Here is a 15282-nt window from a genome sequence, read left to right as displayed (position 1 = left end):
ATCGAGGGTAGTAAAACTACTTAATTTCATGGTACAGGAAAACATTATTGTCATAAGAGTGATAATATGCAAAAGAAGAATTAAATTATATCCAGCAACAGACTTTTATTCAACAAAATGTCGAACATCAATAACTCTGGTAACTCCTGAAACGTGATATAAAACATTTGAAAATACAAAAATTGCAGTATTTATGAACAAGTGGTTATAGAGCCGTTTCAGTTGTAACATAAAATTAGTAGAACATTGCATGTTTTCAAAAAATGCTCCAGCGAATTCCATTATTTAACGTGTTATAACTACAAAGACTTGTATGGCAAGGTAAGGTCTATAAATTTTCATGCATTTCCAAAGGCCGATAGATAAACTGTAGACCTTCCACAGTTACTCCACATCCCATTATTTCCAATTTCTTTTTTGTGCGCATCGATAATATTGGTAATCTCTGTTACAATATCTTCTCACTCAATGTCTTTAAGCTTCTCCAACGTTTTTAACGTAAATGACATTTAAATTGTTGTAGTATATACACAGAAATATTATGAATGCTTTTCTTCCCAGAAACTACATTATTTCCGGAATTACGTCAGAGATCCTCATAATAAGCTGCTCTTTAGGTAATGAAATGTTTTCTGAAGTATAGACACAAAATGTTTCTTTGATAGACGCCAAGTAAATATCCTTTTATCTGAGATACTCAGTTCTCTTTTGTTGTTTTTTCGTATTACACTTCTTTGACAATTTAATGTTTGAGATTTTGGACGGGCAATAAATGCAATGCGAAAATGATGCGACAGTTTTGAGCGGAGAACGTACTTACTGAAAGGTTAAAAAGATAGACAGGAAACTAAGAAAATGAAGGTTAATGCAATATTCTTCTAGCGAAGAAGAATTGATGTACCCCAGAATGGGATGCATTAGGTCTCGGCAGAATTTACCATGGTATTTGGCAACAGTTGATGGTGGGTTACCTTACGAACGAGGACGTCGGGTTTCAAATTACCGCTTTCATTCCAAGACACATATCATCAACACAGCGATGGTCAGAGGGAGAGTAAATTCAAGAATATGAACTTTCTATTACTAATGGATCCACTCAAAATAAACTACATTGTTTAGCTGAAAGTAAAAACAAAGGTATTTTACTTGTCAGACACCGGTAATACAACAGGGAGAGCAAATTTTATAATATCTGGAAAATCGTTTTCCGAACTCCATTTTTCTAAATTTTATGATCGCGTTGATTTCGTAGAATAAAAGAGCAGTTTCTTTAGAAGCCCACATTTTAATTTGCTACCACATCTCCCAGTAAAAAACAAATTTACGCTGTAGGAAAGTCTGTAACGAATGAATCAGTGATTTCAACATGTAGAAATAAAGGGTGTTAATGAGTTTTTTTCTTTGAGTCCAAACCTGACGAATTTATGAATGCGAATTCTCTGCTCTCAGTCAGAGAGCGTAATTAGGAAAAAGAACTACGTTTCTGAGCGTATACTTTCCCCTCAACAACAACACAAAATATACAACATCACATAAAGAGCTTAGTTGAAACCAGGTGCGAATCCACGGCAGCCGCTCTCGGAGCGTCGAGGCGGGCAGACAGGTGGAGACAGGAAGTGACGCAGCAAGGCGCGGGGTGGCCCGGCGGCGACCGCGCTACGAGAGGCTGGGCCTGCGCCGCAGTTCGCCGCCGGCCGCGTCGTGACGTCATATCCGGTAGAGCTGGTGCTGGTGGCGGCCCACGGAGGAATAGCCGACGCTTGAGTGCGCCAGCATGACCGCCGTGTTGCCCAGGAACTGCAACAGAGGGGTCCACACGTGTCAGCCCTGCGAGAAAGCACATTCAACGAGGCTCCATTACTGTGCATTTCAGCCATATCAGCAACCCCTCAAGATAATGTAAAGCACCACTCGTACATATATACGAAGACACTCCTGACCGCACGGTGTTTCGATGAGAAGATGATTAGATACAGAGCATTGTACATATTTTCTGTGGTACAAAATGCTTTCTTTGGCATGTGACTGATGACAATGTATTACTCTTTTCAGCTGACACCATTTCGACAGCTTACGTGTGAGGTACCTTAAGTGGAAGTATTCAGTTTCTGAGCTGAGTGTTTATGGTATACTAGCTGTTATCTGCAGCTGCGTTTGCATGCCAGTAGTTTTCGTAGAGTCTGCTGTACGGTGGTGTGGGGAGGGGAGGGGGGGGGGGGAGCTTGCTATGTGTATCCTCTCCTCAGTCACCTGCCCAAACACATAACGTGGAATATACAGTGTCGGTATCGAGCGGCACTTATGGAGGATAGTGAGCAGGATCTCGCATCTATACATCATTTTACTGAAGTAGCTATACATTATGAAACGTGTATACTAAGCAACAAATTTACACTAGTGAAAATAAGCCATGTTAAAAAATGTTCCATTCCAAGCTTTATCTTGTTGGGGGTCGAACTATTTTTCTTACTTTCTGAAGTAGCCTATGTTCTTCCTCAGGGTTCAAACTATCTCAGTAACAGATTTCAGTAGTTTATTCATGAAAACGTTACAGAGTTACTTTCACATTTATAATATAATATAATATAAAGCGTGGATTACGTACTCTGAAGATTCTACAAGACTGCATTCATTACGTTGACTCGTATTATGTACAATTTATCAGCTAATAAAAGCATTTACGCAAAAGATGTAAGTAACAGTCAGAGAATATATAGCTTTTGTCAAAGGGTAAGTATGTTCCATAATTAGTTTGTCTTATTCAAATCAATAAATGTCGGAAAGAACAGACTTTGTAAAGTGACCCGAGTTCTTCCTCAGTATCCATGCAATCTCCACACCAAAGTTCAACAGAGTCGGTTCAGCTGTTTACTTGTGAAAAGAGAACAGGTGAACACAATTTCACTTTTATAATACTAGTACCGAAGTATGAACTGTCGTGTTGTTAGTTTTGTTGACATGACGAAATGTTTCCTCTGTTGTGGTTTGCAGATTGAAGACTGTTTTCATTGCCACTCTCCACTCTTTTCCATCTTGTGCAAACCTCTTCAACTCTGAATAATTCTGCAAAAAACATACTTTCGAACGTGCTTACTGCATTGATCTCCTGGTCTCCCTCTACAATTTTTACCTCCCTCACTTTCCTCCCCTACTAAACTGGTGATCCTCTGGCGTTTCAGAATGTGTCTTATCTACGATCCCTTCCTCTAGTCACGTTGTGCCTTGAATTTCTTTTCTCCCTAGTTCTGTTCAGTACCTCTCCCTTGGTTACGTGATGTACCCTTTCAATCTGCAGCATGATTCAATATCCCCATTTTTCAAAAGCTTCTAGTATCTTCCTGTCTGAGCTCTTAATCGTTCACATTTCACTTCCATACACAGCTACACTTCAGACAAACACATCCAGAAAAGACTTCGTAACACTTAAATCTATATTCGAGTTAATAAATTTCTCTCCTATAGAAATGCTTTTCTTACCATTGCCACTGTATATTTTATATCCTCTGTTTCTGCCATCAGTTATTTTAATGGCCAAATAACCCAGCTTATCAACTAGTTTTAATGTCTCGGTCCTAGTCTAATTCCCTCAGCACTGGCTGATTTAATTCGACTGCTTTCCATTATCCTTGTTTTATTTTTGGTGATGTTCATCTTATATCTTACTTTTAAGAGACTGACCATTCAACTTAATTGCTCATTCATGTCCTTGGCTGTTTCTGACAGAATTATGATATGATCGGCAAACATCAAAGTTTTGATTTCTTCTCCCTGAAGTTTTATTCCTTTTTCAAATTTTTCTTTCATGTCGTTTACAGCTTGCTCAATATGCAGACTAAATAAAATCAGGGATAGGCTACACAACTCTGTCTCACTACTTTCCTTTCATGCCCTTCGACTCTTAAAAATGCCATCGACTTTCTAAAAAAGCTGTAGATAACATTCCGCTTCCTGCGTTTTGCCCCTACTGCCGTCAGAGTTTCAGAGAGTGTATTCCAGTCAACATAGTGAAAAACTTTCTCTAAATCTACAAATGCTACAAACCTGGATTAAGCTTTCCTTAATCCATTTTCTAAGAGAAGTCGTAGGGTCACTACTGCCTCATGTGTTACTTCATTTCTCCAGAATCCAAACTGGCCATACTCGAAGTCGGATTTAAAAAATTTTCCGTTTACCTCTAAATAATTCGTGCTACTATTTTGCAATCACAACTTATTAAACTGAGAACCACGACTTATTAAACTCATACTTCGCTAATATTCGTACCTTTCAGGGCCTGCTTTCCTTGGAATTGGAATTATTACATTCTTCTTCAAATCTGAAGACATTTAGCCTGTCTCTGACATCTTGCATACCACTTGGAATAGTTCTGTTATGGCAAGTTCTCCCAGTGATATCAATACCTCAAACGGAATATCGTGTGCCTTATTGGCCTTCTCGTAGTATCTTAGCCACCATCTTATCTTCATATACGTCCTTTTCGATAATATTGCTTTTATTTCTCTTGTGTAGCTCCTACGTCTACTTCTTCCACCTTTCAACTTTCCCTTCTTTACTTAGCGCAGGGTTTCCATTTGAGCTCTTAACATTCGTACAATTTCTTATGTTTTTCTCCAACGGCCTATTTCATTTTCCTGTAGATGGTATCTATCTTACCTCTTGTGATGTTTTCTTCTATATCCTTACATTTGTCCTCTAGCTTTCCTGCTTAACCATCTTACAATTCCTGTCAGTCTCATCTTTTAGACATTTGTGTCCTTTTTTGCCTGCTTCATTCGCTGCATTTCTCGTATTTTCTCCTTTCATCAGTTATAATTTCAGTCTCTGCTGCCTTCAGCGTATCATCTCTCAAAACTACCAATGCGTCTTCCACTGTATTCCGTTCACTTGTTGTAGTCAATGGTTGCCTAATGGTCCCTCCGAAATTTTCAACAACCTCTGCTATTCTCAACTTATCTTGGGCGCACCTCCTTACAACTATACTTTTTCGCAATTTCTTCGTTTTCGATCTTCAGTTCATAATCAACAAATAGTTACCGGAGTCCACCTCTGTCCTTCCTATCTGATACCAAAATCCGTGTCATACCATCATACAATCACGATATTGCAGTGTCTGTGTTATTCCGATTACGATGCAAAGTTCCTTTGTACATGTATGCTCACTGCGGCCACCAAACCCGGTCCGGCGCAAAATGTCATTGCCGTCATTCCATCCTACAGATGATGGTAGTCCTTGTTCGCGACTGGGAATTCATTTGATGTGTTTCGTAATATTTGTGGTCGCCGCAGTGCCTGTTTCTTTGGACATGCATTCAGGTCCAAAGGAACTTCGCATCGTAATCGGAATAACATAGGCACTGCAATATCTTATTTATCTGACGATACCGGGCAAGCGACTTTCAAGCACAACGTCTGACTTGTACGGGAATATACATGATGGATTTACGAGTACGGGTCGTGGATGCATGGTTGACGACATACGGAAGTTTGGGTCTTCGCGGGATTTGCGCACAGACAGCCAAACTGTATGGCGACCGCTCGCGATAAGCGGGAAATTCGGGTTTGAGGCCTGGTCCGGTATAAATTTTCACTGTCGTCATTCCATTCTACAGCTGATAGTAGTCCTTACTCGCAATTGCGAATTCATTTGATGTGTTTTATTTGATTATACAATCGTCTGAAACCCTCTGGTGTCTCCATATCACTTCTACGAGTACAACCGTCTTTCATTATTCTTAAACACAGTACTAGCGATGATTAAATTATGGTATGTGCAAAATTCTACCAGGTGCCTTTTTTCATTCCTTACCCAAGGTCCATAGGTTCCTGCAAAACTGCCTCATGGTAGACAACCAGGGACAGCGCTGCTCCTTCTACAGTCGGACGGTAACCAACCATCACGTCAAAGAATAAGATCCAGTCCATGCTTAGAGCTATGGAAGTCAACCATATCATCACGTTTTATCAAGCTCCAAAACACAGGAATATTCGCTGGATCAACAGAGGCCCGCGGCAATGGTGCAGCGACATACCAACTATGCACATCGGAAGAGTTGTCACGTTTGACGACTCATCACTGCTAGCAACGGTACGACAACCACCACCAGCACGAACAGGCACAAAATGCAGGACGTCAGCATCAGAACTGTACCAGTAATTCACAGAAATGACAAACGTAGTGAGGTCCATCACCATCCCTTCTACAAGCTGGTACAGTACTTCCATTAGTGGAAATCAGGAGTCCGCAGCAATCCCAGCAGTGACACCAGTATCAATACCTGCCTCAGGCCACGTAAATCACATGCAGGAGGGCGATGAGTATACCGATCGTACATTTCGTCTTTGGGAAACAGCGGTCTTATACACTGTTCAGACAAATTAATGTGGCCACAAATCAAAAGCCTGTGTAATCAATTTTTGCTGCGGAGACTTCTGCGAGACGTTCAAAAGGATTCAGTTTGGCTCTGGAAGGTGCAGAAAGGGATGTGGAACCATAACGATTACAGGGCCTGGGCCAGATGAGCTAGGTCTCTCATTTGAGGATCCTTGGCACGAGAGATTGTCGACTGAGTTTAAATCCTTGGAATCTGGTGGTCAAGGAAGAAGGGTAAACTCTTCTTCGAATCACGTACATACACTGTAACATACTGCGTTCTCTTGTTGGTAGATACCATCGTGGCGAGGAAAAACTAATTGCATGTAGGGGTTGGCATAGTCCCCAAAAATAGACGCGCAGTTGTGTTGATCCACTGTACCTTACAGAAAAACTACGCAGGGAATACCACTGAAACATTCTCCACACCACAAGGCAACTAGGTATTTGATTTCAGACGTTTCACGCTGTACATGCCAACGGCCACATATCCGATGGGCCATGAGAGGTGATTTTCCTGAAAAGGTCACCTGTCGCCACTCAGTGGACGTCCAGCCGTGGTACTGGTGTGCAAATTCCAGCTTACGTTGCCAATGGACAGCAGTCAGCATGAGTGCATGAACGTGGCTCCGGCTGTTGAGCCTTTACAACCCAACGTTAGCTGAACGGTAGTTAGGAAGATGTTGGTGGTAGCTCCTTGGTTCATCTGGGTGTCAGTTGCTCATCAGTTGCCCGTCTATACGCCCGTGTACTTTCCGCAACCGTCGTTCATCCTCGCTATATAAGTCCCGTGCTTAACCACAGTTGCCTCGTTGCCTCAGTGCCGGTTTTAGATAGAGCCATTTTTCCACGCACGATCTGCTTTAACAATGACGTCAACGCGAACTGTTTACAAATTTAGCCCTTTCGGAAATACCAATGCCAATGGTCATTCTCTTTCGGATGTCAGATAAATTGCGCCGTTTCCGCATTACGACAATGACTGCACTTTTATCCGCGTCCCCATGACAACGCTGTATATATCCTCCACTATTACTGCTGTCACCTGCTTGCGGTGAGCGGTCATTAGACGTTGACGTCGAAGGGAGGCAGTGGTCACATTGATGTCACTGGACCGTGTATACTTGTCATCGGTGGAAACGGCAGAGACCATTATCATCACAGGTTAAGCGGTTCCGCCACTACACCAACATAACCACTGCTATGCAAGGTCGGCGACTTGCGAAACTTCGAAAAACGCAATGTAGCCGGCTGCAGGACAAGTCGAAGTCATTTCACTTTTGATAACCACTCAAACTGATCATCACGAATTACGCTAAACCACTGCTGTGTCATCGCCTTTGTTCTGGGTCGTTTCGCTCCGATATACCCTGCCGATTACGTCATTTCGCCCTGCTATACTGCCACGGGATTCTTTCACTGAAAGCAGCGCTCGACTGCAAGTGATAGACACTGAAACGTCTGCAATGAATATCTGGGTTACCGTGATCTACGTCTTGTGAAACACTCTGAATTTCCTCACATTCTGTTAAATGTCTCTGATTTCATCTTTTGACAGACGTCTAATTAATGGAATAGTTTCAAGTGTCATTACGTTCTACGTCGTATGTTTCCTTGTGGACTTCTATTTTCTTCGGATATAAGAATACGGCGGATATAGTCATCGGCAACATAACAGAGTGGCAGAAAGTGCGTTTTACAACCACTAGTGGGGCCTTGATAAATATTTTTCCCGGATTGGTGCTCCTCGCACTATTCTGTTTGTCATTGTTCTGGTATGTGGGAGGGACCCAAGAGATGAGCCAGTGACACCAGTTGCCTACACATAACATAAAATCTACTTGATCATGTGGCCCCTGCACTGTGTCACATTGTGGTATGTTGGGTGTGCGGGAGCAAACGGCGTTTCTTCAGGCAATGCAGGAAAAGTACATGCTTGGGATGAGGAAGGCCATGGGTGGCAGGGAGGTTTGTCAGCGTAGGTCGTAGGCAAATGTAGACATAGTTTATAGTAAATAAAGAAATAATAATTTAGTGTATATGGTATCTCTGTACCAAGTGGAGTTTTACATTTATATGTTTTTTTCCCGTGTTTTGTCTTTTAGTTACTGGAATCAGCTGTGTATGTATAGGGTGTAACTAAATTCCTCTAAAGATGTTGAGGATTTGCAGTGGGGACCTGCACGATTAAGCTTAGCAAGTTTAGCATAGAAACTCATGGGAAACGTACCATTTTCCCGCTATATGCAAAATAACAAAACACATGTTCAAATTTACCGGGTTTTCGGAACCAGTGACTAGTGCATCGCGTATATTCTACCGGATTGCACCCGACAGACTGCAGTCTGTATCGTCGCATGAAAAGCTTGATTTAGGAGACCCCTGCGGCCTGCGTTGTTGCTGCAGGGGGTGCTGAAATACTAGGGGTGGTGATCGTGTGTACCGGGAGATTTTGCGAGGTACTGTATCTGTGTTGATGCCGGTGGTCATCACATGGAGCCGTACTTGTAACTGGACCCAGACGACAAGCAGCAGGAGTTATATACCAACGTGTGTGGTGTGTGGTGACGCTGATGACCTCGACGTTGAGCGACCATAAGACCCAATACACATACACGTGTGTTGTGGTACCTCACGTGTAATGACGAAATGGTACGTTTCTGGCCATGAGTTCCTACGCTAAACTTAACCGTCTTGGTTCCCATTACAGCTCTTGAAAGCCTGTAGAGTGAATTTAGTTAGTCTGTAAATTATAGGTGTGTCTGTTTCTGTGATGCATATATCCGAGAGGCCTACAAATGAACGTAATAGAGACGTTTTGTTTAGGGAATAGGGTAAAGGGACTTGAGCCGTGAGCACGAATGTTTCCTGTTGTACATATAGAATATAGATAGCTGCGGCCCTGCTGTCCATGTCTTTTGGCGTTGCCTAGGAACGAGACCAGCTCGTCCCGCGAGGTGGCGGAACAGTGGACGGGTGCGCTCGGATTTATGTCTGTCTGCTGGGTCGTTTGGGGAGGCAGTTGAATTGACTGATTGGAGGCACTTGGAGCCGTTGGTGAGTAGCGTTGTCCGCGGCTTGTTTTCCCTTTCTGTTATAATTAGGTTTAGATAGCCATTTTCTTCAAGTCTTCCATCTTATTATCTTATGCTTTATTGGACCAAACAGACGGAAGTCGGAATGTGCGAGATCGGGGCTGCAGGGTGGATGAGGAAGAGCAGTCCAGTGAAGTCTTGTGAGCTACTCTCCGGTGAGGAGGCTTGTGTGAGTCCTTGCATTGCCAAGGAGAGGGAGAAGTTTGTTTTCAATTTTTGGCAACAAATACACAGATGTTTCTTCTTCCATTTCTTTAGGATAGCATAATTCATTTCAGAGTTGACCGTCTGCACCATCACTGAGGACATCAAACAGAATAACCCCTTCAGAGTCCTAGAAGACCGTCGCCATGACTTTATTGGCTGAATGTGCGGCTTTGAACTTTTTCTTAGAAGGAGAGTCTGTGTAGCGCCACTCCGTGGTTTCCCACTTTGTTTCCAATTCGAACCGATGAACCCATATTTCATCGCCTGTGACGATGTTCGACAAGAAATTGTCACTATCAGCCCCGTACCGCGCAAGCAATTACGCAAAAATGATCCTACATTTTGCTCTTTATGGTATTCTCTTAGGCGGCGAGAGTGTCAGCACTACCAACAGAGCCGTCCAGCTCTGCAGCGAGGCGTTTCATTGTGGTCCGTCGATCAGCTCAATTGAGGGAGTCCGCACGTTCCAAGCTTTCAGGAGTCGCAGTTGGGTGCGGCCGGCCGGCACGCAGATGGGACAGATTTGCGCAGCCTTGCTGCGATGGTGACAGGTGCCTCGCCCAATGACTGACCGTTGGTTCACTCCCAGGTCTCGGTATGCATTCTGCAAGCGCCTATAAACAAATGTGATGCTGTGGTTTTCCGCCGAAAGAGACTCTCTGCGTGTAACACACCTCCGTTACAGACACCATTTTGACATATAGCGACGCCACCTGTCACAATTTCATGAAAGTATAGGGGCTGAAATCGGAATTTTCTGCGATGCCCCACAACAAATTCTGCATTTTCTAAACCGAAACTATCCGAAAAAGAAATGGATCGCTTTGCTTGCTGAAAGCCACTAATAATAAAGAGGTTACATGCTCGTCGTCTGTCTTGCTTCAGCCACGTTATAACCACGCCAGCCTCCCTTTGCCCTTGCCAACTGATAGGATACACAACGACCAGGCTGAGAGAGCCACCGCCATCTTAACGGCTAGAAGAATGCCTCCTCCACCTCCATAGCTGTCACTACACATCATACCTTTCAATGTAAGACGAAGACCCATAGAACAGTATCTTTTAATTCTATTTAATTTGATGAACGCCGCTGTTGTGTTTGTAGACTTATCAATATTTTAACCTCAAGAGCTAAGTTGCGCAACACTGTGATGAGAGCATTCCCTCTAGATAAGCGTTGTTAAACTGTTCAAATGGCTCTGAGCACTATGGGACTTAACTGCTGTGGTCATCAGTCCCCTAGAACTTAGAACTACTTAAACCTAACTAACCTAAGGACATCACACACATCCATGCCAGAGGCAGGATTCGAACCTGCTACCGCAGCAGTCGCGCGGTTCCAGACTGTAGCGCCTAGAACCGCTCGGCCACTCTGGCCGGCCGTTGCTGAACTATACGTAGGACAGAAAATGGTTGTATGCTGGCTGTTAATATGGTTTAAATATGACAACTGAGACTTCAGGTCCTTAAAATTGGTGAATTACTCACATGCTTTCGACGAGAAGATTAAAATTTAAAAATATTCGCAGTGGAATGAAAGACATTAATCACAATGATAATGAAAAACTGTGCTTAAGGTTATTATTATAAATATTATTGTACGAAAAGTAACTCATTCCTCACTTGTTTTTACGAAAATGGCCAAAGATCACGTAAGAAAGAATACTGTGTACCTTTTAGTACAGAGTTATGTTACTTGGATGACAGTAACATTATTCTTGAAAAATTTTACACTTCATTTTTGTTAGGAAGAGCGAGACTATAAGGGAATTTTACTGTGAGTGACGTAATTTTACATGCTGGTATGTGCAGTTCCTGCCGTGCCTCAAGTAATTTTTATTTCAAATTGTATTAAACTTGAAGATTACATTGTAGATGCGAATACATTATTTATTCTCTAGTTGCATTTATTTAAAAACTATTACTTACGAAAGATAAATGTAAACTTCTTTTAAAAAATGGTGTTTGGTTAATAACCTAAATGTGATTGGTCTGCTTAATTTACTCAAAAATGTGAGATAATTTTAGTTATTTTCGTAATTAATATTTGGGGAAGTTGGTTTGTTTAAAACTCGACAAACCAATTAATCACTCACAAAGGATATGAAACATACTAAAACTATCAATTTCGTACGAAAAATCTATTTTATTTTTTCAGAAATTTGAGAAAATTATGTCAGCTGTGAAAGTAACTGTTTATCCAATTGTGGGGCCATGTGGCGTTAAATAACGCCACGTTTTGAAGAAGGCGATGAAAAATAAGCTGAAGAAATGCTACTGACAGTATTTCAACAACATTATACTCAATGGTAATGATTTGAAAACTTACTAAAATGACTGTAGTAGAGAAAATTTATCAAACAAATCCATCGAGAACGCACTGTATAGCACATCTACGGACCCCTCAGTCACCATGTGTCAGACACGTATATGTTCACCCGTGCGAGTCTTCCAACAACAAGACAGACAATTAATATACTGAAAAAATCAGCGAGGTTTCAGGCACTTAGTACCCTTCTTGAGGTTAAGGAAATGAAATTACTTTTACGCTACTGGAAGCTGATTATCTCGATAAATACAGCTTCAGCTTTGAACATGGATAAAATACTAAACTTAACGTCAAGCCAGACACAAAGAATCATGTACCTACCCAAGGAAAACAAACTGGAGACTCTGAAGATATCCAACCACATTCATTGTAATGAGGAATGCATCACCAATGAGGACCACAGTAAAATGCGTCTTATTGTTAACAATAGCAAATAATGCGATACTTACAATCTTCTGTAGAAAGGCAATAAGTGCCTGAAATCGGTTAATGAAATAAAACTTCCCTTCTGCAACTGCTTGAGATTATTTCGATCTATAGAACTACAGTAGCCGAAGCTGGATCAAATGCTAGACATTTAATAATAGATAATCTGTCCATCTAATTACAGAATCGGCACCCTTTCTCACCGACCAACCCATGGGTGCTTTCGTTTTGAAATTATTAACTCTGTTTCGAGTTGCTTCTTATTTAAATTGCAGACTGACCCTGAATCAAAATTCTGAGGAAACCAGAACAAACAGGTACCTGAGGTACTTGCGAAATGAAATCCGAAATCAGATTTCAGACTGTCATTCATAGAAAAGTTGATAATTTGCTCACAGTGACGGCAGCTGTTAGAAAGTAGGTAAAATTTTAAACAGTTTCTACTTCTTCCTCGTGAAGGTTTACAGAGGCAATGAGGACTGATTTGCGATAGTTGTAACAGTGTCAGGATGTGAAACGCATTTTACAAAAGACGTCAGCGGTCTGTGTCAAAATACGTAGTATTTGCCTCGTGGTTGTCGACTAGCATCTTTTTTGGGATCAGAAGGTGACTGAAGTGCAGCAGCGTATCCCAGGCCATAGAAGCCTGAAGTGCATACGCCGCCGCCACTACCCTCACTACCGCATCAGCTCCCCTGCATCCAAATCTTCTGACATGAGAGGACGGCGACATGTTGATACTTTGCTCTAGACATTTTTCACCTTGCAGCTAGTCACAGCTAGACTGTTCGTTACCATAAGACGAACTTAATTTACTCTTATAATGAACGGATTACGTAACACGCTGATAATATTTTGAGAAAATTATATTCAGTGACTTTAGTAGGAAACATGATTGAAACTTCTTTAATTTCTTGGTTGTAAGTAGAGCGATGAATTGTCGGCTGCTGTGCCAACTCTGTAGAGCTCACGATGCGTGCGTGGTATATACAGATGCTGAAGTCTAGTGAAGGCTCTGGTAGTGCTTATTGGGTGTCACGAAGCAAACAAGGCCTACACAAGCTAGATCCGCACTCCACTACTATGGCAGCCGAGTTGATTGCCATTTTGGAAGCCCTGTTATTCACTCAGACGTCTACAGTAGACACAATAGTCACCGTCTCTGACATTACGGCAGCCCTATAACTATTTTAAAACAGTCATAATAGTTTCACCATCCCCATAGTTGCAAAAATTGCCAACGCTGTGTTTCGGGTGTGGAGGTACTGCCCCAACTACGTGACGTTATGGATGAAGGGTGACTCTGTGATACCTGGAAATGAACAAGTAGATGTTTTGGCAAAGCAGGCATCTTTGCAGGAGCTATTAAATATGATGAACTCTCTCTCGCAGACTTGACACAAATGGTCGGAGAGCGGTTGTCCTCGGACTGGCGAGATGAATGGTAAAATTAAAGACAGTCACTGCGAACTGGTTCAGCCCTAGATTCCAAGAGTACCGTGGTGTAGTAAGGTACAAAGATCAAGGAGATATACGACGATCATAGCAAGGTTGAAATTTTATTATTGTATGTTCAATAAACACATCTATCGGCTCAACTAACCGCCACCCCTCTATGTGTGTACAGAGAGGAAGAAGACCCAAACCATATATTCTACGGTCGCAGGTTCGAATCCTGCCTCGGGCATGAAGTGTGTGCTGTCCTTAGGTTAGTTAGGTTTAATTAGTTCTAAGTTTTTAGGCGACTGATGACCTCAGAAGTTAAGTCGCATAGTGCTCAGAGCCATTTGAACCATATATTCTACAATGAGCTCTGTACAAATATCACTAAACGTTCTTGCAGGTAATCTTTCGGCTCTTGGTCATCCGTTCCCAAGCAGCCTCCAAACATTATTAGCATCCAACCGTATAGAAACACCTAAGTTACCTTCATCAGAGTGCACTCAACGAGTGTGATATGACTTTCAAGTGACAGAGCACAGCAAGCAATCGTCCTTTTCTTTCGGGTTTTATTAGGCAAATCTAGATTTCGGCTAGTGCCAAGCCATTATCAACGCACTATTTCATAGTATTAATGCATGTTCAATTACGTTGTTCGGGCTTCTGCCACAGTTCGTTCAAGACTGCTATGGCAGCCCTATAACTGTTTATAAACAATCATAATAGTTTCACCGTCCCCATAGTTTTAAAAATTGTCAACACTGTGGACAGAAGCACGAACAAAGGGGGACTGACGCACTAGGAGATGCATTGATACTATGACGCTATGCATTGATAATCGCTAACCACAAGCCGAAATCTAGATTTGCCTGAAAGAAAAGGACGACTGATTGCTGTGCTCTATCATTTGAAAGCATAAGCTTCTATACGTGTTCGTCAACAATACAGAGTGTTTCACAATATTTTGACGATTTCAAATTGGAGTAAAGGACGCTAAAAACAAAATACTGCAACGGTAGCGTCGTATACCAGTAGTATGGCGTGTCAAGTTTCGTCTCAATTACAGGTCAGTAGTCATGCCGTACTGGTCGAAGCAACATCGCGTTCGTTCGCGGCGGAGGGCTGTTTTCGCCACAGCGAACGTGTAGTGCACGTGAAACGCGCCCTTTGTAAGCATTTCAAGATTCAGCCGCTATATACAATATCTGCTCATGGAAAAATATTGAACTTGGTAAGATTCTTGCGTACGACTGACACTGCATCGAATCGAAAGTCAACTGGCCCTCGGAAAACCGTCCAAGTTGCGAGAACATGAGGTCACCGTTTCGCCACTGTCGAATTTCTTCTTCTTGCACGAGCCATGACACCATCCTCACACAAACATTTATAGATGACGGACCCACTGAGTAATCAGT

At 42.1% G+C, this 15282-nt stretch overlaps 1 protein-coding gene across 1 annotated transcript in view; it reads right to left on the bottom strand.

Moving 5' to 3' along the window:
* Window positions 1–244: 244 nt before the first annotated feature.
* LOC124795800 (dopamine receptor 2-like) overlaps window positions 245–15282 on the bottom strand; it is a 596403-nt gene continuing 581365 nt past the window's right edge. The window contains exon 3 of the mRNA XM_047259880.1: window positions 245–1797. Coding sequence (XP_047115836.1) covers window positions 1708–1797 — 90 coding nt within the window. The 3' untranslated portion in view covers window positions 245–1707. The remainder of the gene's footprint in view (window positions 1798–15282) is intronic.

This window comes from Schistocerca piceifrons, chromosome 4, assembly GCF_021461385.2.
Source record: "Schistocerca piceifrons isolate TAMUIC-IGC-003096 chromosome 4, iqSchPice1.1, whole genome shotgun sequence".
Lineage (NCBI taxonomy): Eukaryota > Metazoa > Arthropoda > Insecta > Orthoptera > Acrididae > Schistocerca > Schistocerca piceifrons.
This window is presented reverse-complemented; position numbering and strand designations above follow the sequence as displayed.